Raw genomic sequence first — 23,181 nt, 5'->3', positions numbered from 1 at the left:
ACTCTGTTTCTAGTGAATCCTCATCAGAATATTTCCATATTGTTCTGGGTATTCAGACCATTTATAATGATAAAGACCGCTGCCAATTCAAAACAAGGAGCCCAAGAAGGTCTCTTTCCTGTGCTATATGGAGGACATAGGTTTCTATAGGAGTGATTGCAGCTGGGTGGTGTCCTCTCTACAATCAATCCAAATGTGCCTTTCCTCCCAGGGATGTGCTCGGGGTGGTGGTGGTGGTGGGTCTGCAAATTTGCAGCAAGATAGTGCAAAGCACTGATTGGCTGGCACCCTATGGTGTCACCAAGAAACATAGGCCATTTAGGCAGGGCTGTTTCCCTGCGTCCCCCCCCCCCCGACTTCTTCGGGGCTTCCTTTTCATTCTGTGTGCCTTTTCCGACCTTCAGAAGTCGCCTCACACTCCCTGCGCATTTTGCCCACGTTTTCCAGATTCTGGCTAAAACAGCATCCAGAAAACACAGGCAAAACGAGTGGAAATGTGCTGGGAGAGCAAGGTGACCTCTGACGGTCGGGAAAGGCATGCATAACCAAAAGGAAGCCTCGAAGCAGTCGGCGGGGTGACTGCGAAGGAAACAGCCTGGCATAAATAGCCAAACACACCCTGAGTCCCCAGAGCACTTTTTGCACTTTCATTTAAAGTGTTAAGTTGAAAACTGAACTTGACAGAATGAAAGAGCAGGCAACTGGCTGGAATCACCAGATTCTCATTGTGTAGATTGGTAATTTAAATTGCAGAGTCTGGAAGAAGTTGAGCTTACTCCACATTCAGGAAACTATGCTGACATCCTCTTTATATACCAGGGTGGTATTCATACAGTGTTTGTGTTATTACCACGGGTGATTGTTAATTGGTTTTTATTGTGATATTTGCTATATTAGAAGGAATGACCTGTGCTGGCAAACAACATCTGATCCACAAGAAGAACCCTTACCTTGGTGCAAATGTGCAGGGGGCAAAGAGATATGCTCTGTTTCTTTCTTTGGAAAAAAACCTACTGGTGGGTGGAGCATCATTTCATTCTGGCTCCCATTCTTTTGTTTTCACTTGTCAAAGCTGTCTGAATGGGACAGGGAGGGGCCGTGGCTCAGTGGCAGACCATCTGATTGGCATGCAGAAGGTCCCAGGTTCAATCCCTGGCATCTCCAGTTAAAGGGACTAGGCAAGTAGGTGATGTGAAAGACCTCAGCCTGAGACCCTGGAGAGCCGCTGCTGGTCTGAGTAGACAATAATGACTTTGATGGATCAAGGGTCTGATTCAGTATAAGGCAGCTTCATGTGTTCATGTGACTATTGGTCCTGGGGAAGGGTATCTTCTCCCATGGGACTCTGGAGACAGGGCTAATCATAGAATCATAGAGTTGGAAGGAACAATCAGGGTCATCTAGTCCAACCCCCTGCACAATGCAGGAAATTCACAACTACCTCTCCCCCACACCCCTACTGCATGCCCAGAAGATGGCAAAAAAAAAAAAAAAAAACCCTTCAGGATTCCTGGCCAATCTGGCCTGGAGGAAAATTGCTTCCTGACTCCAAAGCGGAGGTCGGCACTACCCTGGGCATGCAAGAAAGGGCCACAAATGGGCTATGAGAGCCACACACTGTTGCAAACCTTCTTGCCCTCTCTCTCATGATCTGCCTAAGTCCCACCAGACATTGGGCGTCCTCTAGTGGGTGAGTTTCCTCTACCAGTTTGCATCCTGCCTTTGGTAGGAGAAAGGAAGATTATTATTTTTTTGCTTTCAGTAACTCTCCCTAGATGTTCCACTTGATGTTTGCAGGTTTTAAAAAATGTTCTCAAACAATTTCCTCCTGCTGAATGACAACTAAAAATGAAGCTCAAGACAATGCATTCTCCAGGATTGAATAGGGACCTGGGACTCCTGTCTAATTACCAATGCTAATTTCTCCAGGCCTACTACCCCTCTGAATATCACGCCTGATCCAGTCACGCCTGCTAATGTCATTTACTTGCTTTTGACATTTACATGCTATTGCCATTGTGTGTCCTCATTCACTCTTCTCTACTTAAGGATATTTTGCCTCTTGCTGGCTGGGAAGTTGAAGCAAGGCTTCTAGAGCATGTGCAGAGGGCACACCCAATTTTTGTCACATCACTGTGAATTCTAGGGTGGAGGGCTTTTCAGTGAATTTTTACCTGAAATCATTTCAATGGTAAATTCCAGGGAAATAACCTGGGATATCATAGGTGCAAAATACTGTACCTCATCCTAGAAGGAAAATACAAGAAGACGCCAAGATCAGAAAGGCTATGCCCTTGCAGGTCAGGAGACATCAAAACCACCGAACATGTATTGTTCAGCTGTTCATTCTATCATGAGGCCTGTATCAAATTCATTGCTCCCCTGATCAATGAATTCCCTGATAAGCCAGTAGAATTCCTGACTAAGAGGCTCCTGATGGGTGATCCTCCACACTTTTCGCTCCCAACCGCCAAATTCTGTGCCATTGCAATCAAAACTCACAAAAATAGAATGGAAAAAATTACTTAACTTTGCTATATTTTTAGAAATATTAAGATGTTAAGTTAATTCTTGTGATTTGTTTTAAAATCTTACATTTTAATAGCATTAGATTTTTATCTAATTTTGTAGTTTATAGTAGTTTTGCAGTTTTACTAAGTCAGATAATTTTATGTATAATTTTGGCTGGTCAAACAGACCGTATCAGTAAACTGAACTGAATACTGTACCACCAAGCTGTGCCCCTTCCCGAGAGCACAGAATTTCCAATCAATTTTCAGATATTTGGGCTGTGTATCAAGCAAAATTCTACAAGCTGATCTATGATAACACCTGTCGTGCCCCCTGCCCGACTTGAACATTAGCCTCCTGGTGTGTTTGTCCAATGAAAACATAATAGTAAATTAATGGAAATCTACTATTTCCCCCCCACCTTCATCTGTTGCCTGCCAGACTTCTGAAAAACAATCCACAGGAACTCAGTCTTGCTTGAGATAATAATTTTGTACTTGAAATTGTGTCCTTGCCCCCTGCAGAAACTAGAGTAAGTATTCATGGATATTCTTTTCGCGCAACCCATACCTCTGCTTCCCTCTCCCACGCTGTCAAAATTTGTCCTGGAGTTATAGATTCCACCCTCCTCAATGCTATAATAAGGCAAAGATTTGTTTTGGGGGCAGATTTGTTTGGCAACCAAATGAGTCGCCCAACCACATTGATTTCTTATAATAATGTGTGGCAAAATAACATTGAAGCATGTTTTTCTGTTTGGGGGAGTAGTTAAAATAAATTGTTATGATTACCTCTTTAGAAGTAACATTTGCCTCCAAGAGTTGCTTGGAACAAAACTGAGACTGGAGTAACCTTTAAGAAACAAGGGAGGTTTAGACTTAATTTCCTCTTTCCAATTCTGCTTCTACTGCTCTGTAGGGGTTGGTGAAGGAAGCATAATATTCAAAGCTTTAAGTCTCTTTAAAAAAATTGTCTGCTTTGCATACAGGGCATGTTTCTTTGGCAATTGCCTAGAATATGTCTGGAAGAACAAATTAATATAATTGAGCACTTCAGGGCAAGGCTGCAACTCTTGAAACTTGGCTTTCAGGTCAAAGACTGGCCAAGCAGTTGCATCAGACTGAAAATCCCCTGCAAACAGCAAGCAGATGCAGCTGAAACCATTTCCTAGGAATTGCCTTGCTGGATAAGACCATCTCCTCTGACCTTTTGTCTCCACTAGCAGTAGGGTTGCCAGGTGGGTGGTTTCAGCAGTCATTGCCTGCCAATCCACCTGGCTGCGTGGGGCAACACGCACCATGATTACATCACTTCCGGGTTTACTCCTGGAAGCGCTGCATTATCACGGCCGCTTTAGCATTCAACCCCCCCCTTTTGAGTGCTAAAGTGGCCATGGCAGTGCCACGGAAGTGATGTAATCGCGGTGCACATGCGATCACTCCAGCTCCACCCCCTAAAACCTCCCGCCAATGAGGAGGAGGGTCCAGGCAACCCTAACTAGCAACTAGTCAGCTGCCCATGGACATTCACAAGCAGGACACAGAGGCAGTGGCCATTCCCTGTTGCTAGGGGTGCCCGCTCTGGGTTGGGAAATTCCTGGAGATTTGGAGGTGGAGCTTGGGAAGGGCAGGGTTTGGGGAAGGGAGGGACCTCCATGGGGTATAATACCATACTCGCCAAAGCAGCCATTTTCTTCAGGGAAACTGATCTCTGTGGTCAATTTTGCGAGATCTCTAGCTCCCATCTGGAGCTTGGCAACACTGCTTGATGGCACCTCCCAGTTTCTGAGACGATGCAGCATTTTGTTCTCCACCCCCAACATCTATAGATATTTCCCAACCTGGAGCTTGTAGCCTTATGCTTATCCTTGGCTGGAAAGGGTTGATAAACCGATTCTTGGTCAACAAATTAGGAGAGCAAATAGCAAACACCTGGAACAAGGTGGTTTGGGAAAGAAATTTGAAATCCCTACTAGAGAGTGGAATCCTCCAGGTTCCAGTACCTTGACTCTGCCTTTCTGAAGAGCATGGCTCTTCGCTCCTCTTAAGTCTTTGATATCTTCCACATAGAGGGTTTTCTTCACTTTGGTGTCCAAATTAGAGTGCTTTTTTGGGGTGGAGAGTATCTATGTGAGGTTGTGCTCTATTCGTGACCCCTTGCCTGACCTCAATACTCTTTTCCCAATCTTTTTTACTACAGTCTTTTTGAGAACAGGGCACTCCAAGTACATTATCATGCTGCCTGGATGAGGGAATGCGCATTTTCAAAGATGCTCTCATGGAAGGGCTAGCAACATGCCTCTCCTATAAAGTCCATGGTGCATCCATTAAACAGGGCAGTTCTCTTACCCTTGCTCAGTACAACTATACCCCTATAGGACATACCTGGGTCTTGTTGAATGGCTTTCATTACACATTGCAGCATTCATAAATATCCTCTGCCGATGCCTTCTTTGGCTGGAGGACCCTTCAGCAGATTTTGTGATGTGTATGGCTGTATGTCCATGCTGGCACATGTACACGCACACATTCTCACTCTGTCTTGGGTTTTTCTTTTCTGCCTGCTTTCTGGCCTGCAGTTCAGGAATGGATACCACTTGGAATCCTTTCTCTGAAGTTTTGTCCTGTTCATCAATGTTGGGATGTTAGCTACATAGCATTTTGGAAATGAGAGGACGGTCATCTCTTCCCCTAAGCTAGCTTCGAGTCCAGTAGCACCTTAAAGACATAAGAACACAAGAAAGGCCCTGCTGGATCAGATCAAGGCCCATCAAGTCCAGCAGTCTGTTCACACAGTGGCCAACCAGGTGCCTCTAGAAAGCCACTAACAAGACGAGTGCAGCAGCACCATCCTGCCTGTTCCACCGCACCCAAAATAATAGGCATGCTCCTCTGATACTAGAGACAATAGGTAAGCAGCATGACTAGTATCCATTCTAACTAACAGCCATGAATACCCCTCTCCTCCATGAATATGTCCACTCCCCTCTTAAAGCCCTCCAAGCTGGCAGCCATCACCACATCCTGGGGCAGGGAGTTCCACAATTTAACTATGCGTTGTGTGAAAAAATACTTCCTTTTATCTGTTTTGAATCTCTCACCCTCCAGCTTTAGCAGATGACCCCGTGTTCTAGTATTATGGGAGAGGGAGAAAAACTTCTCCCTGTCCACTCTCTCCAAACCATGCATAATTTTATAGACTTCTATCATGTCTCCCCTCAGCCGCCTTCTTTCCAAGCTAAACAGCCCTAAGTGTCTTAACCACTCCCCATAGGACAGTTGCTCTAGTCCCCTAATCATTTTGGTTGCTCTTTTCTGCACCTTCTCAAGCTCTGTAATATCCTTTTTTAGGTGTGGTGACCAGAACTGTACACAGTATTCCAAGTGTGGTCTCACCATAGATTTGTACAAGGGCAGTATGATATCAGCAGTTTTATTCTCTATTCCTCGTATAATTATGGCCAGCATGGAATTTGCCTTTTTTACAACAGCCGCACACTGGGTTGACATCTTCATTGAGCTATCCACTACCACCCCAAGATCCCTTTCTTGGTCTATTGCTGCCAGCACAGATCCCATCAGTGTATATGTGAAGTTGGGATTTTTTGTCCCAATATGCATCACTTTACACTTACTCACATTGAATCTCATTTGCCATTTTAATGCCCATTCTTCCAGTATGCAGAGATCCTTCTGGAGCTCTTCACAGTCCGATTTTGTTTTAACCACCCTAAATAATTTGGTGTCATCTACTTCACTGTTTAACCCCAACTCCAGGTCATTGATGAACAGGTTGAAAAGCACTGGTCCCAACACAGATCCCTAAGGCACCCCACTGCTCACATCCTGCCATTGGGAGAACTGACCATTGATTCCTACTCTCTGCTTCCTATTTTTCAGCCAGCTCTCAATCCATAAGAGGACTTGTCCTCTTATCCTGTGACTATGAAGTTTGCTTAGCAGTCTTTGGTGGGGGGCTTTGTCAAAAGCTTTTTGGAAATCCAAATACACAATATCCACATGCTTATTGACGCTTTCAAAAAACTCTAATAGGTTAGTGAGACAGGACCTACCCTTACAGAAGCCATGTTGGATTTTGCCCAGCAGACCTTGCCCTTCTATATGCTTGACAATTCTATCTTTAATAATGCTTTCCACTAATTTACCTGGAACAGACGTTAAGCTATCTGGCCTGTAATTTCCTGGGTCCCCCCTGCAACCTTGTTTATAAATAGGTGTTACATTGGCCATTCTCCAGTCCTCTGGTACAGAGGCTGATCAAAGGGACATATTACATATCTTTGTTAGAAGTTCAGCAATTTCCCATTTGAGTTCTTGAAGAACTCTAAGATGAATACCATCTGGTCCATGTGACTTGTTAGTTTGCAGTTTGTCTAGACGTTCTAGGACTTCCTGCCTTGTTACCACTATTTGCCTCAGTTCCTCATTTTCCCCTCTCCAAAATCTCTGTTCAGGAGAAGGAATCTGCCCTGTATCTTCAACAGTGAAGACAGATGAGAAGAATTCATTTAGTTTTTCAGCAATCGCTTTATCCTCCCTTAGAGTTCCTTTACTCCCATTGTCATCCAATGGTCCAACCGCTTCCCTAGCTGGTTTCCTACTCCTAATATACTTAAAGAATTTCTTATTGTTTGTTTTGATGTGTTTAGCAATATACCCCTCAAAATCTTTTTTTGCATCTCTAATTATCTGCTTGCATTTCCTTTGTGCAAGTTTGTGTTTGCTTCTGTTCGCCTCGTTTGGGCAAACCTTCCAGTTTCTGAAGGAAGACTTTTTTTCTTAAATTGCTTCCTTCACCTTACCCGTTAGCCATGGTGGTGACCTCTTGGACTTATTACTACCTTTCCTGACCTGCGGTATACAAGCTAGCTGAGCCTCTAGTATTGTGGACTTGAGTAACCCCCAAGCCTTTTCAAGAGATTTAACCCTCCTAACTGTTCCTTTCAACTTTCTCTTTACCAGTTTTCTCATTTTAGAGAAGTTCCCTCTTTTAAAGTCAAAGGTAATTGTGTGAGATTTCCCAGTCACTTTCCCACTTGCATATAAATTAAATTTGATGCCATTGTGATCACTATTGCCAACTGGCTCAACTACATCCACATCCCGTACTAAATCACTGGCAGCACCACAGAGTATTAAATCCAGGATCGCCTCCCCTCTGGTTGGGCCTATGACCAATTGTTCGAGGGCACAGTCATTTAGGATGTCTAAAATTTTTATCTCTTTGGTTTGACTGGAGCATACATTTATCCAATCAATATGAGGGAAGTTGAAGTCTCCCATTATTACTACTTCATTACCTTTACATGCTTCCCTAATTTCATTCTCCATCTCAAGATCACCGTGAGCCATTTGGTCAGGGGGCCGATAGAACGTCCCCAGTACTAAATCTCCTTTGGGGCCCGGAATTGTCACCCATAAGGATTCTGTGGACGAGTCTGCCCTTTTTATGGTCTCTAGCTTATTAGACACTATGCCTTCTTTGATATACATAGCAACACCCCCTCCAATACGCCCTTCCCTGTCATTTCTATACAGTTAGTAACCAGGGATGACTGTATCCCATTGGTTCTCTCCCCTCCACCAGGTTTCTGTAATGCTCACTATATCTATGTTTTCTCTTAAAACCATTAATTCCCCCATTTTTGGTTGGAGGCTTCTAGCATTAGCATAGAAACACCTCCACACTGTTTCTCTCTTTCGACTTGCCTGGCATGTGCCTTTGGGCATCTTTAAGTGGCTATCCAACATTTTTTTCCCATTCCATTTCATGTCCAAGTAATTCCCATGTGGGCAATCTGAAGCTATTTTCCCTTTGTCCGTGTGCACTAAATTTGCCAGAACCGGATGCTTCTCAGCTCCTGTCAGCTTTTCCCCCAGGTTCAGTTTAAAAGCTGCTCTGCCACCTTTTTTTATATTATGCGCCAGCAGTCTGGTTCCATCCTGGTTCAAGTGGAGCCCATCCCTTTTGTATAGGCCTGGCTTGTCCCAAAATGTTGCCCAGTTCCTTACAAATCTAAAGCCCTCTTCCCTGCACCACTGTCTCATCCACGCATTGAGATTCACCAACTGTGCCTGCCTAGCTGGTCCTGCACGTGGAACAGGTAGCATTTCTAAGAAAGCTACCTTGGAGATCCTGGCTTTTAGTCTCCCGCCTAGCAACCTAAATTTGGATTCCAAGACCTCTGGACTACATTTCGGGACTACATTTCCAACAAGATTTCCAGGGTGTAAGCCTTTGAGAGTCAAAGCTTCCTTCTGAAAACAGAAATTCTGGATTTCATGTTCATCTTCAGAGTGATGCTGGATTCAAATCTTGCTCCTCTACTGTAGACCAACACAGCTACCCACTTGAAACAAAGAAGGGACTAACTCTTTGCTTCCTGCTTTCTTGTTTGCTGACCAGAGACTTCACAATGAATTCAGTTTTCTATTCCTCACAAATTTCTCTCTCACTGTTTGAAGATAGGTAAGCTGTGTCACCCTCAGCGCATCTGATAATGTGCCGTCATTGATTCATTTCACAGAAAGAGACGTTTGCTGCATTCTCTCTGTGGCCTTTTCCTTCCCAATCCCCACAGCTCCCCACCCTCTGCACAGAGGATCTGAAGGCGTTTGCACATCCTTGCAGTCAACCACCATTCCGATAGTTACATTTTGCAGGGAATAAATGGATCTGAGAGATGTTTTCTAGCAGCAGTGAGCAGAAAAGTGGTTTTGCAGCTTTTCAATTTCGGTTTTTGTAAATATAGGCATTTTACAAAGCAGATATACTGCAGATGATAAACCCATTCAATTATCTGCCCTTGCAGTTCAAGAGCTGGGAACATCCATCCTTCAATCTATATTTCACTGTGAAATGAGCACAGTTATGAGGCGTACACACCTAGAGAGTTTTGTACAAAAAAAGATTTAATATTCCCTTTTATTGTCATTCATAAAGTAACACCTTTCAACCAAACTGTAAAACGGGCAAATTCAGATTTCCTTAGGAGAATCACTTGGGCTGATCTTAATGCACAATAACATGTTTTTGTTAGGGCTGTTCAATTAGAGACCTTTTAGAGAATTAACTATGTGTTTTTTAAATTACTGGGACTAAACATTTTAAAGTCCCATTAAATGCGGGGTTTTTCTTTTTGGCCTTTTATGCATGGCTGTTTCCCTTGCTGTCACCCCTCCTACGACTTTGGGTCTTTGTTTTGATTATGCATGCCATTTCTGACCATCAGAGGTCACCTCGCTCTCCCCCTGTGTTTCTTCGCATTTTCAAATTCAAGATAAAACAGGTGTCTGCAAATGCAGGCAAAACACAGGGAAATGCGGGGGGGGGGGGAGCGAGGCGACCTCTGATGGTCAGAAACGGCATGCATAATCAACACAAATACCCTAAGTCATCAGAGGGGTGACCGCGAGGGAAACAGCCATGCATAAAAGGCCTTTGTTTAAAAACAACATGCTTAACTTTCCTATTGAAAGAGAATTTAGCAGAATTATGCCTTTAATTTAGTAAACTCGATATGTTTTCATATTACCAAAATTTCCCTGTATATGTTTGGTGTTTTTTTTTTTTAGAAATCTGAGGAAAATGTGAGAACTACCACTCATTATTTTCAGAAGAAAAAAGTTATCCTTAACATTTTCTTTTTCATTTCCAATTAGGGCTGTCGATTCGGTTCGTCCTGAACTAAAAACCCCTGATTCGGCGGTTTTTAGTTCAGGACGAACCGAACTAAAAAATGGCGGGAAACCGGGGAGCCGAATTCAGCGAGTTCGGGAGTTCACAAATAAATTCAGCAAATTTCGGGGGCGTCAGTAAGCAGCATAACCGTCAGTAAGCAGCATTCTCCTCCCCCTGCCAATCGGTGGCCAAGCTGGGTCTTCTTCTGGCCAATCAGTCAGGATTGAGTACTGGAGGAATCAGCTGCTGTGCGGCCGGGCCGGGGAGAGAGAGTGAGAGAAATCCTCGTGGGGGTGCTTGTGAACATTTGCTCCTTTCCGTGGCTGCAGGGGGTGCATCTTTGGGGGTAGAGACCCCAAACATTCAGCGGCGCTTCAGACAAACCTGCTTAAGAGACCCCCCAAGTTTTTTAAACATTGGGTCAGGGGGTCCCGAGATATGGGCACCCCTTTTCCCTCCCCCCTTTTCCATTTCCGTGGCTGCAGGGGGCGCTTTTTGGGGGTGCAGCCCCCAAACTTTCAGCATAGCTTCAGACGAACCTTCTTAAGAAACCCCCCAAGTTTTGTAAAGATGGGTTCAGTGGGGGCAGAAATATAGGCTCCCCCCTTTTCTCTTTCCATGGCTGCAGGGGGGTGCATTTTTGGGGTGCAGCCCCCAAACTTTCAGCATAGCTTCAGACCAGCCTTCTTAAGAGACCCCCCAAGTTTTGTAAACATTGGGTCAGGGGGTCCCGAGATATGGGCTTTCCCCTTTTCCCTATTGGGATGAATGAATCACCCGATCCTGTATGCATCTCCAGAGCGGCAACCTCCTGTGCTTAAATAGAATCGTATTGGATTACCCAGTCCTCCCAGCCCCTCCTGATGGAACCGAAGACAGCCACAGTAAGACCCCTTTGGGGGCTTTAATCTATAATTTTTCACCTGTGTGTGTGTGGGGGGGGGAAGCAGAGTCTGTGTGTGTGTGTGGGGAGGGAGCAGTTTCTGTGGGTGGGGGGGGGAAGCCAAAGGGGGCTTTTGCCCATTCTGCCTGGGTGTGTGTGCCCCCTCGAGTCTCTCTCTCCCTGGTTTGAGGGGGGGGGGCTTCAGTTGTGTGTCCTCAGGTTTTCCCTCATTCATAAGATCGGTTAGGTCTATTTTGATGCTTGCTCAAAACTGGTTTTCAAATGGTGACTTAAAGAATACATTTGCCTTGTCCCGAGTCCCATGCAAAAGGGGAAATTCTACCCCCTCCTGCTCATTATGCATAGCTAGCTGCCTCTGTCCCTTTCCATGGTTTGCAAACTCCCAGGTGTCAGGTGTTGCTTTGTATGGTTGCAAAGGTGTTGCTTTGCAGTTGTGTTGCTTTGCAGTGTTGATTTGTAGTTGTGTTGCTTTGCAAACTTCTTAGCACCTGCCCTGCCCTTGCTCTCAGCTGTTTGTCGGGGCTGGGAGCTTTGTGCGTGGGCGGCAAGCTCTGCTCAGAGATGCACATTAAGGGTGGGGGGACCCCTTTCGGGGCCCATATCTCAGCCCCCCCTGACCCAATCTTTACAAAACTTGGGGGTCTTGCAAGAAGGGTCCTTTGAAGCTCCGCTGAAAGTTTGGGACCACTACCCCCAAAAATGCCCCCCCTGGAGCCACGGAAAGGCGCAGTTGTGTTTTTAATGGCTGTATTCGACCAATTTTTTTCCCTGAACTTTGAATTCACGCCGAATTGCACAGAGCCGAAGTGGGGGAGTTCGGACTTTGGCATATCCCGAACCCAGATGGGCCAAATTCGTCCGAATCCGAACTATACCAATTTTTTTTTTCAACAGCCCTATTTCCAATTATGGTAACATACCTGAGCCAAAATGGCTTAAAAATGAATGTGAGACTTCCCGCCTCAGCTCTGTAAATTAAATTTGACTCTTATTTGATTGAACTTTTCCCTCACCCACTAATCATTTAAAACTTTGGTTTGTTCCTCTACTTATTTATTTACTTAAAATATTTATATGCCCATGTTTCTCCTGAGCATCTCAGGTCCAAAGTTTCAGTCTACTTATTAAAGTGACTGAAGTAGGAAATCCTATTTTAATGTCAAAGTTTAATTATTTTGCAATTTCCAGAAACTGGTATTTCCAGATAGCTCTCTGTTTGGCAGTGACTTTATTTTTTTTAATTGACTATATTAAAGTACCTTTCTTCTTACAATCCATTCTGGTTACTTCTTTGTGCCATAATTTCAGCTTTAGCAAATGAATGATACTGATAGTAAAAGTCTCGTAATGTTTCAGTTATTTTGAGTCTTCCCCAAATCACAAGCATAGAAGTTTTTAATGTTTTTCCCAAAGTTGACTCAGATGATTACAACAGTTACTAGGTTTATTTGTTTGAAATACTTATATCCGATTCAGAAAGGTCACTGTGATGTGGTGTGCACAGGGTTATGGTAAACATACAAAATACAGAGGCTGGGACCCAAAGTGGCCCATGTGTGCATATATAGTGCTCCTGTACATGCATGGAAGTTGTCAGTGTTCTTTCCTTGCTCATCAAGGAATCCGTCTATGAAGGGCTTTTGAGAACAGCTTTTGAAGGCATGGGAAAGTAGAAAAATCCCTGTGTGTCTAGTACATTGAATAGTTCTTGGCCCTTATCAATACATTGCCAGTGCAATCCTAAGCAGAGTTGTACCTTTCTAAGTCCATTTCCTTCAGTGGATTTAGAAGGGTGTAACTCTGCTTAGGATGGCACCGTTAGAAAAAGATTCAACGGGGCTGAGAAGCAAGGCATAGAATTTCCAGCGGGAATTTAAAATTGTAGCTTAAAATAAAATGCTTTGACTTCCGAAAGAGGATTGACGTATGTGGTTTTTCAGAAATATCCACCATTCAATATCTCTGCCCCCTACATGAGGAACAAGAAAGGGTATACCTTGTACAACCTTTCAGCCCTCAACACTGAAGAGTACTTAATCAGGCCTTCTAACAAAGCAAGGTAAACCGAAATATTTTATAGAACTTTCCTCACGGCTCTGTGTTTGCGTGGACGTGCGTGGGCAGTCTGTGGTCATTTCTATTTTACTTCTCAGAACTTTGTTTCTTAATTTGATGGGCAGGTGGATGGCCTGGTAATATGGCAGTTCTTAATATCATTTCACACCGTACTAGGAAACCAATAGATGCCATTTTACAATCTGCTGTCTTCTTCTTTTGCATTATCAGATTTGGAGGCTGGTCTTTTGGAGAGAGAGAATCCATTGAACCACAGATCACAAAAGTCAAGAAGACACACCAACAGCCCACAGCTAAAGTAAGTTCTATGGATCTATAACCTCATCCCTCTTTTACTGAAACTCTGTCTTCAAATGCTTCTCCCTCCTTTAGTTTATGAACTACAAACCATTGTAGTGAAACATAAGTAGCAGCACATTTCAAAATACAAACCATACAATGGTAACATCTCATTTGTGGTCCTTAGCTTTTGAAGAATCATTAGGCTTTGTAGAGTCAATTTTTGAGTCAAATACATTTTACTAAGCATGTATTAGTTACTTATCTGCAATAAAACATAGCCGAGTCATAGCTTTGCATGTATGGGGACCCAGGTTAAATCCCCAGTATCTCCAGCTAAAGCTCTGTGGTAGCAATGCAGGGAAGGGGCTCTGCCTGAGACTTTGGAGAACTGCTATTGATCAATGCAGACAGCAGTGGACTTTATAACCGGACTCAGTGTGGTATAGTGGTTGGAGTGTCAGACTAGGATCTGGGAGATCCAGGTTCAACCTCCAATCTTCCATGAAACATGCTGAAGAAGAAGACTTGGTTTTATACACTGATTTTCCCTTCCCCTCCCCACAACAGACACCCTGTGAGGTAGGTGGTGCTGAGAGAGTTCGGAGAGAACTGTGACTGGCCCAAGGGCACCCAGCAGGCTTCATGGGGAGGAGTGGGGAAACCAACCCGGTTCACCAGATTAGAGCCCACCATTAATGTGGAGGAGTGGGGAATCAAACCTGGTTCTCCAGATTAAGTCCACAGCTCTTAACCACTTCACCACGCTGAGTGACCTTGGACCACTCACACTCTCTCAGCCTAACCTACTTCACTGGGTTGTTCTGGGATAAAATGGGGAAGAGAGAAAGCCATCCTGAATTCCCTGCAGGAAGGGTTGGATATAGACATGCAGATAAACAGAAGGCAGTTTTCTATCTTCCTACATAGTCATTATACTCAAAGCATCTTGCAGATCAGAAAACAGATCATTTAAACTTAATAGCAACAATAAGAAAAACCCGGTGTTTGTGTCAAGTCACAGCTGACATATGGCCACCCTGTAGGGTTTTCAAGGCAAGAGATGTTTGGAGGTAGTTTGCCATTGCCTGCATCCGAGTCAAGAGCCTGGTGTTTTTTGTAGGTCTCCCTTCCAAATACTTGCCAGGGTCAGGGCTGAGAGTGTATGACTGGCCCAGGGTTACCCAGCAAGCTTCCATGGCGCAAGTGGGGATTTGAACCTAGGTTTCCCAAGCTTTAGTCCAAAGCCTTAAACATTACATCACACTGGTTCTCCCAGAAAAAAAGCTGTAACCTTCCTAAAAAAAAAGTTGTGTGATCAGCAAATTGCTTTGGAAATTTCAAATAGAAGCATTTACAGAGGAAGTTTTGGAGAGAGGTTGCCTGAAGGAACAGGGAATTCCAAAAAAATGGACAACTACAGAGCGAGGGGGTGGGGGCAACCCATCCTGCCATGCTCATTTGGGAGCCTTAGGATAGGAGGGTTTTCAGCACCTTCTCCTCTTTTCCTCTCCTTGTCTCTCCTTCTCCTCAGTGTTCCTACTTGGCTCTTGGCTGTAAGAGCTTTCAGCCCAGCCAGGGCTCTCCCCTCTCTCACTCATATTGTGAACCTTGCCTGACCTGTCATGTAATTGTGGTGACCACCTACTTGCTGATGTTGTCCTGCTCCAATTACTTGAGCTCCCTGGTCAACAGCTGACTGCACAGGTGGAGTGAAGTAATAGTGGCTAGCCTCCTGCTGTTTGGTACTTGCTTTCCCTCCATTCTTTCATCACCATCATTGGGGGTTGGGGATTGCCATTTGGCTCTCATGGTGGCGGTTATCATCTGAAGCTGTTCCAGGTAAACTCGGACCAGGGCCACACAACAGAAAAAGAGTTGGTTTTATACCCCTATTTCCTCTACCTTTAAGAAGACCCATACTGGCTTACAATCACCTTCCCTTCCTCTCCCCACAACAGACACTTGTGAGGTAGGTGGGGCTGAGAGAGTTTGGAAAGAACTGTGACTAGCCCAAGGTCACCCAGCAGGCTTCATGTGGAGGAGTGGGGAAACCAACTCAGTTCACCAGATTAGAGTCTGCCACTCATGTGGAGGAGTGGGAAATCAAACCTGGTTCTCCAGATTAGAGTCCACTGCTATTAATCACTATACGATGTTGGCTCTCATGCCCTCATGCTGACCTGTGTCATGCCTTGGCCTACCTAACCTCTATGAATGAAAGGATATGAAGCATGGATACATCCGTAAGTCTCAAAGGCAAGGAGATATAGATGGGAGAAGGCAGTGCAAGGAAAAGAAGCTGTATTGGTAAAGGGAAGTAAATGTTGACATTGTTGGTCTGGCTAAAGAATATTTGTGTCACCCTGGGGGGAGAGTCAGTTTCAGCTACTGTGTAAATGCAAAACTCGCCTCATGTCAAGGACTAAAATCACCACCACCATAGTTATTGAACAGCCTCAAAGCTATTTGGCAGCTGCCCAGGTTGAACAGCAACAAGGCCAGGTGATCTAAGGCTAGGCACATGAATTAATGCGGCTGTCAAAAATGGTATGTTCATCTGCGGAACATGATTGTCACAAAGTTTGTGGCATCTCCATTTGCCAAACTAATGGCGCTGGAAGCTTCCTGGTTTTTGTTTTGTTTTGTTTTCCTGTGCCATTCAAGACACACTGAAGTTTATCCCCAAGAGTAGGGTGGCCAGCCTACTCTTGGGTTATCCTCAAGAGTAGGTTGGGAAATACCTGGAGATTTTGGGGGTGGAGCCTGAGGAGGGCTTTGAGGGAGGGGAGGGACTTCAATGCCATAGAGTCCAATTGCCAAAGTGGACATTTTCAGTTTCAGTCACCTTTATTGGCATTTTCTCCAGGGGAACTGATCTCTGCCACCTGGAGATTAGTTGTAATAGCAGGGAATCTCCAGCCATCACTTGGAGGTTGACAACCCTACCCAAGAGTCAAGAGGAAAGTGGGTGCTAAGAAACAAATTGGTAGGTGCAGTGGTCTCCCCGGGTGCTATATTGGGGTTGCTTGCTTGTACCATGTAGGGTCCCCTCATAAGTATATATATTTACCATTTTATTCTGTTATGTTCCCTATAATGTCTTCCATTCTTGGTGTACCAGAATGGCAAATGAAAACAATATGGATAACAATATCTTGAGTTCTCCTGAATATATGTTCTTTACCAACAGTGTATTTCAGCTTGTTCCACCATGACCTGCCAAGTAGCTTTTGTTAGTATTTTTAATAACTTCAGAACACACTCCCCCCCATAATCAGTGCCACAATAAATTATAACCATGTTGTTGCCGAGTAATCTCCCTCCTTTTCCTCCCTTAGCAGAACACAATTGTGTATTAGTCTTAAAAAGGCTATCAGATAATCTAAAATACTGCCTCAAAGTGACTTTTGACTGATGTTGTATTAACTTATTGCATTAACCTTTCCTTTCCTTTTATCCCTTAGAAGCTCCTTGATCAATTGATCTTGAGCAGCATATATCTAGTGTTGGAGGGATATAAGGATTGAAACAAATCTTGCCACTGACAATGTAGCCTTGGGGTCCCTATCGCTTAGTAAAAAAAGGCATTATGTCAGTCACAGAGGCATTGGATTTGTATATTAAAAGGGGGGAAATATAGTGCGATCGAAGTTCCTCGTAAAAGCAGCATTCCAAAAAGGCATGGGCTAATGAGTCAATAGAGCCAGAAGAGCAAGGGCAGATCCTGTCTGAGTATGGTATATTCAGAATTCTGCCATGCATTACCATAGAAGGGTTAGCATTCAATCTAGCCAAGCAAAAAGCTCTACAGAGACGAGGAGTTGTCAGATAATATGTATAGGCAGGCAGACCACGTGGAGGGGGTATTCCAAAGAACTGGGATGAACAGACGCGACGAGCACGAAAAGTAGTGCTGTTATAATCGAGCTCTTTAATATGCTGTTTAATTTTGGTAAAAGCTTTTCAACATATCCTGCGAGAAGCCCAACAACGACAGTTTCTCATCTAAGATTTTTTGCCATGAGGATTTAAAAGGGTCATGCTTCAGAGAAGCTAGGAACCCCTCAGTGCTAAAGCACAGTTTAAGGTGGAGTTTAAAGGCGGCCAACCACGCCCTAGCTTCAAGTGACATTTGGCCAAACTCGGAACGAAGAGTAACGCCAGCAACACATCGGGGGGCATTTAGGAGTTTTCGTAAGAACTGAAGCAGTGGACGATCTATAGATTCATTGATGACTGTTATCCAGATGGCAACACCAAAGAGGATAATTGGGGTTATTTTCAGGTTAAAAACCTGAATAGCCCCTGGAATATATTTGCCACCTTTGGTGTGAAAAAAGTTGACAATAGCACCAACCCCAGGTTTAATTTTTTTGGACACTGCTTTTTGATGGGCATTCCAATTTAGGTTATGGGAAAAAAGAATGCCAAGGTAAACAAACTCCTTTACTTGGTCAACCTCAAAGCCATCTAATACCCAGCGAAAAAGAGGCATTTTTCTCCTCTTAGTGAAGATCATAATCTTAGATTTATGATGGTTTATTTTAAGACCTTCCTTAGAGCAGTACTCACAAAAAGTTTGCAAAGACCTTTTCAAACCAATTCTTGTGCGGTACAGGAGAACTGCATCGTCAGCATAGAGTAGAATTGGGGTGGGATGACTTGCAAGCTTTGTGGGGTGGCAAAACTGAGAAAATGGTTGCCATATCATTCAGGTATAGATTAAACAAGAGAGGAGCAAGGAGGCAACCTTGTCTAACTCCCTTGACCAGTTCAAAGGGCTCCGTTAGTTCTCCTTGGTTGCCACAGCGAACCTGAGCTGTGAGGTCAGTATGAAATTGCTGAATAAGCCATAGTAACCTCCTATCCATAGCAGGATGTGATAGTTTCAACCATAGCCTCTCCCTCGGGATGGTATCAAAACCTCCCTTAAGATCCATAAAACCCGCATAAAGGGTGCCATTTCGGGGGGGGGGAGAGGAATATTTCTCGGCTAGATGGGAGAGCACTAAACAGTGGTTTGTGACAGACCAACCCCTTCTAAAGCCAATCTGTTCCCAGCCAAGGATGTCATTACTCTCAACCCAGTCCAACAGCCTCTTTAATAAGTAGGAGGAATACAATTTGCCTAAGCAAGACAAAAGGCTGATTGGACAATAACAGCTTGGGTCAGAGCGCTGACCCTTTTTAAAGATTGGGATGATATTAGTATGTCTCCAAGATTTTGGAATGGCTCCTGATGCATTAATTTGTGTAAATACAGGAGCAAGAATGTTGGCCCACCATTCGCAGTTGACTTTAAAAAGTTCGTAGGGAATTAGATCAGGTCCTGGGGCTTTGCCTGAGCGTAGGCGATCAATGAGTGGTTTAATTTCCTTAGGAGACACATCTGGCCAGGAATTCAACAAAATAGAAGGTGCTACAGGTATAAGTCCCTGGTTTTCCAGAGTAGGAGAAGAGGCTCTTGAAGTAAGCTACCCAGACCGATGACAGGATACATGCGGGGACTCTGGCATAGCCATTACTTAAAGAATTCACAGTCTGCCAGAAGGTTGAATTATCATTGCTGTTTATAGCTGTAATCAAGCTCCTCCAATGTTTATATAGGGCCTCTTTTTTCCTCCAGTTTACCAAGTCCTTGTAGTTCTTTTTAATAGTTAACAATTCCTTCAATACTGAAATAGTGTTGTTCCTTCTGAATTCTCTATGTTTCCTGGTTATTGCTCATTTGAGTAGTCTACACTCGTGGTTAAACCAAGAATTTCGTTTGTATAAAGCATGCAAGCTTGAGGGGATTTCTTTAGTAAATAAAGGTTTAAATAAATCAATTAATCTGAAAAAAAAACATTTAAGACAGTAGCTGCAGACTCTTGCTCAGGGAGGGCAGCTTTCAATGAAGTCACCTCCAAAAGCTGCATTTTGCCACGCACCAAGGAATCAAGCTCAGGGCTCCAGTAAACACGAGCTAGGGCTTTTTGGGATTGGTGCAATATTTGATGGTAGGACAGTATTAAGTGTTGAACACATAATTGGTTGATCGAAAGAGAGATAGGGAGATGGTCCATGTAATCGCAGACTTCCATATTACTGATTAGAGGTAAGAGATCTAATGAAACAGAAAATAATCGATAACACTGGTACCATTTTGGCTAAAAAAAGTAAAATCTCCATTAGGGTCGATCCGCGATCGCCCATTTACTATTATTAGGTTCCTCTGAATAGCGAATTGGGCCAGACTTAAGCCGGAAGAATTAATTACCGAGTCCCTGGAAGTTCTAGTATACCATAGGGAACTCAAGAAAGATTCATCAAAATTCCCTATAAGATTTTGGAAGAGAGTATTATCATCCGGCCCTATTCGTGCGTTAAAATCACCAGCCATAAGAACTGGAGTAGTTGGATGGTTGTTTTTGATGTCATCAAATAGTTCTCCCAGACAAGCCCAGTTGTAAGCTCTAGCCCTGTGATCATTCCATGAATAAAGTCCATGAGATGCAAAGTCCAGTAAATCAGGTTTATTCAGAAAATTCAACAGGTTACAGAAGCCTAACAGCCCAATGGACTCTAATGCAGGCAATAGGCAGTTACAGAATAAAAGTAGCTAAACGGAGATAAACGGTCAGGGCAACCACCTCCCCCCTCCGGAGACCAAAGGAGATCAAAAGGGGCATTCGGTTCTTCGCACGGTGTGAAGCCTAAACAGAGAACGAGGCAAGAGACCTTGAACGGGGAACAACAGCAGCTGCTTCCAACCACAACATACCATTCTCAGAACCTGTTTGTGACACCAGTTTCGTGCAGTATTACTTGATCTAGCAGGAAGAATATAAACAGAAAATAAAATACGTGAAGAAAAAGTCAGGTTTACTCTAACTGCTAGCACCAACTCTTCAGCCAAAAGAAGGTCAATTGAGCTTATGCTTAAAGAAGTGGAGATAAAACATGCTAGTCCTGCACGAGGGCAGCCCGCAGAGCCTTGCATTAACCTTTCAGTAATTAATGACCACACTTCTATTTTGACCTTTTGTACCTGTAAACGTGAAAGTGAATGTACCATTTACCCATACTTTTATGAAGAAGAATGGGAAATTAGGATATGAGAGAGCTCCTGTTTTATTTATTACAATCCAGAAAACGTCTGACTGGAACATTGCAAATTATTCCCTTCTAAGGCAAGATGAGTCAGTCAACATCATCTCATAATTAAAAAAAAAACCTGGGGGAAAACTGGCTGCCTATATGTAAAAGAGTAAGCCGATACTTAAGAATGGGTTGTTTAGTTGTTCCAGAGTGGAGAGTCTTGATTAATGGGAGAGCACATTTTCTTTGTCACTAAGCAGGGTTACATTCAGAAAGTAGCAGGACCCCAAATGAAGAAGAAGAGTTGGTTTTTATATGCCAATTTTCTCTACCTTTTAAGGAGAATCAAACCGGGTTACAATCTCTTTCCCTTCCTCTCCCTACAACAGACACCTTGTGAGGTAGGTGGGGCTGAGAGAGTTCAGAGAGAACTGTGACTAACCCAAGGTCACCCAGCAGGTTTCATGTGTAGGAGTGGAGAAACCAACCCAATTCACAATATTAAAGTCCGCCGCTCATGTGGAGGAGTGGGGAATCAAACCCCTTCTGCAGATTAGAGTCCACTGCTCCTAACCACTGGCCCTCTTGTGCTCTGTAACATACCGTATTTTTCGCTCTATAAGACGCACCTGACCATAAGACGCACCTAGTTTTTAAAGGAGGAAAAAGAAGAAAAAAAATATATTTTTAAAGACCCGCTGCGTCTTTAAGAAAATATATTTATCTTCTTTTTCCTAGTTTTTCCTTCTTTTTCCCCACCGCCCCCCTTCCCAGGACTCCCGGGAAGGGGGGCGGTGGTGGTTTAAACTGCTCTGCGCTGCCTGCCAAGGCAGCGCAGAGCAGTTTAACGTCCGCACACACACACACCGCGCTTCCCGACCAACAGCTGAGAGGTTATTATGGCCAGGGCTGGGTGGAGGGATTACTGCACTCCACTTCCAGTTTCCTAGTCCTGCTCTGTGGAGCGTGCGCACAGCAGGGCTAGGAGGAAGGCTCCAGCCTCCCTTTCCAGGCTGTAAGCCCGATTGGGACCAGTCAGGCTTGCAGCGTGGAAAGGGAGGCTGAAGCCTTCAAAGCCCCACTGTGTGCACGCGCTGAGAGATCAGAGCGTGCGCACAGCAGGGCTTGGGGGAAGTCTCCAGTCTCCCTTTCCAGACTGCAAGCCGGATTGGGACCAGTCAGGCTTGCAGCCTGGAAAGGGAGGCTGAAGCCTTCAAAGCCCCACTGTGTGCACGCGCTGAGAGATCAGAGCGTGCGCACAGCGGGGCTTGGGGGAAGTCTCCAGTCTCCCTTTCCAGACTGCAAGCCGGATTGGGACCAGTCAGGCTTGCAGCCTGGAAAGGGAGGCTGAAGCCTTCAAAGCCCCACTGTGTGCACGCGCTGAGAGATCAGAGCGTGCGCACAGCGGGGCTTGGGGGAACTCTCCAGTCTCCCTTTCCAGACTGCAAGCCGGATTGGGACCAGTCAGGCTTGCAGCCTGGAAAGGGAGGCTGAAGCCTTCAAAGCCCCACTGTGTGCACGCACTGAGAGATCAGAGCGTGCGCACAGCGGGGCTTGGGGGAACTCTCCAGTCTCCCTTTCCAGACTGCAAGCCGGATTGGGACCAGTCAGGCTTGCAGCCTGGAAAGGGAGGCTGAAGCCTTCAAAGCCCCACTGTGTGCACGCACTGAGAGATCAGAGCGTGCGCACAGCAGGGCTTGGGGGAAGTCTCCAGTCTCCCTTTCCAGACTGCAAGCCGGATTGGGACCAGTCAGGCTTGCAGCCTGGAAAGGGAGGCTGAAGCCTTCAAAGCCCCACTGTGTGCACGCGCTGAGAGATCAGAGCGTGCGCACAGCGGGGCTTGGGGGAAGTCTCCAGTCTCCCTTTCCAGATTGCAAGCCGGATTGGGACCAGTCAGGCTTGCAGCCTGGAAAGGGAGGCTGAAGCCTTCAAATCCCCACTGTGTGCACGCGCTGAGAGATCAGAGCGTGCGCACAGCGGGGCTTGGGGGAACTCTCCAGTCTCCCTTTCCAGATTGCAAGCTGGATTGGGACCAGTCAGGCTTGCAGCCTGGAAAGGGAGGCTGAAGCCTTCAAAGCCCCACTGTGTGCACGCGCCGAGAGATCAGAGCGTGCGCACAGCGGGGCTTGGGGGAAGTCTCCAGTCTCCCTTTCCAGACTGCAAGCCGGATTGGGACCAGTCAGGCTTGCAGCCTGGAAAGGGAGGCTGAAGCCTTCAAAGCCCCACTGTGTGCACGCGCTGAGAGATCAGAGCGTGCGCACAGCGGGGCTTGGGGGAAGTCTCCAGTCTCCCTTTCCAGACTGCAAGCCGGATTGGGACCAGTCAGGCTTGCAGCCTGGAAAGGGAGGCTGAAGCCTTCAAAGCCCCACTGTGTGCACGCGCTGAGAGATCAGAGCGTGCGCACAGCGGGGCTTGGGGGAACTCTCCAGTCTCCCTTTCCAGACTGCAAGCCGGATTGGGACCAGTCAGGCTTGCAGCCTGGAAAGGGAGGCTGAAGCCTTCAAAGCCCCACTGTGTGCACGCGCTGAGAGATCAGAGCGTGCGCACAGCGGGGCTTGGGGAAACTCTCCAGTCTCCCTTTCCAGGCTGCAAGCCGGATTGGGACCAGTCAGGCTTGCAGCCTGGAA

General features: G+C 45.2%; 1 protein-coding gene across 1 annotated transcript in view; it reads left to right on the top strand.

The window, feature by feature from the left end:
• The window catches only part of ABCA13 (ATP binding cassette subfamily A member 13), a 271,361-nt gene that overhangs the window by 103,374 nt on the left and 144,806 nt on the right, over positions 1–23,181 (top strand). The window contains 2 exon segments of the mRNA XM_056857874.1: positions 13,057–13,175; positions 15,006–15,027. Coding sequence (XP_056713852.1) covers positions 13,057–13,175; positions 15,006–15,027 — 141 coding nt within the window.

Source organism: Euleptes europaea, chromosome 11 (assembly GCF_029931775.1).
Source record: "Euleptes europaea isolate rEulEur1 chromosome 11, rEulEur1.hap1, whole genome shotgun sequence".
Lineage (NCBI taxonomy): Eukaryota > Metazoa > Chordata > Lepidosauria > Squamata > Sphaerodactylidae > Euleptes > Euleptes europaea.
The sequence above is the reverse complement of the archived record's forward strand: the minus strand, read 5'-3'. Positions and strand labels throughout refer to the sequence as shown.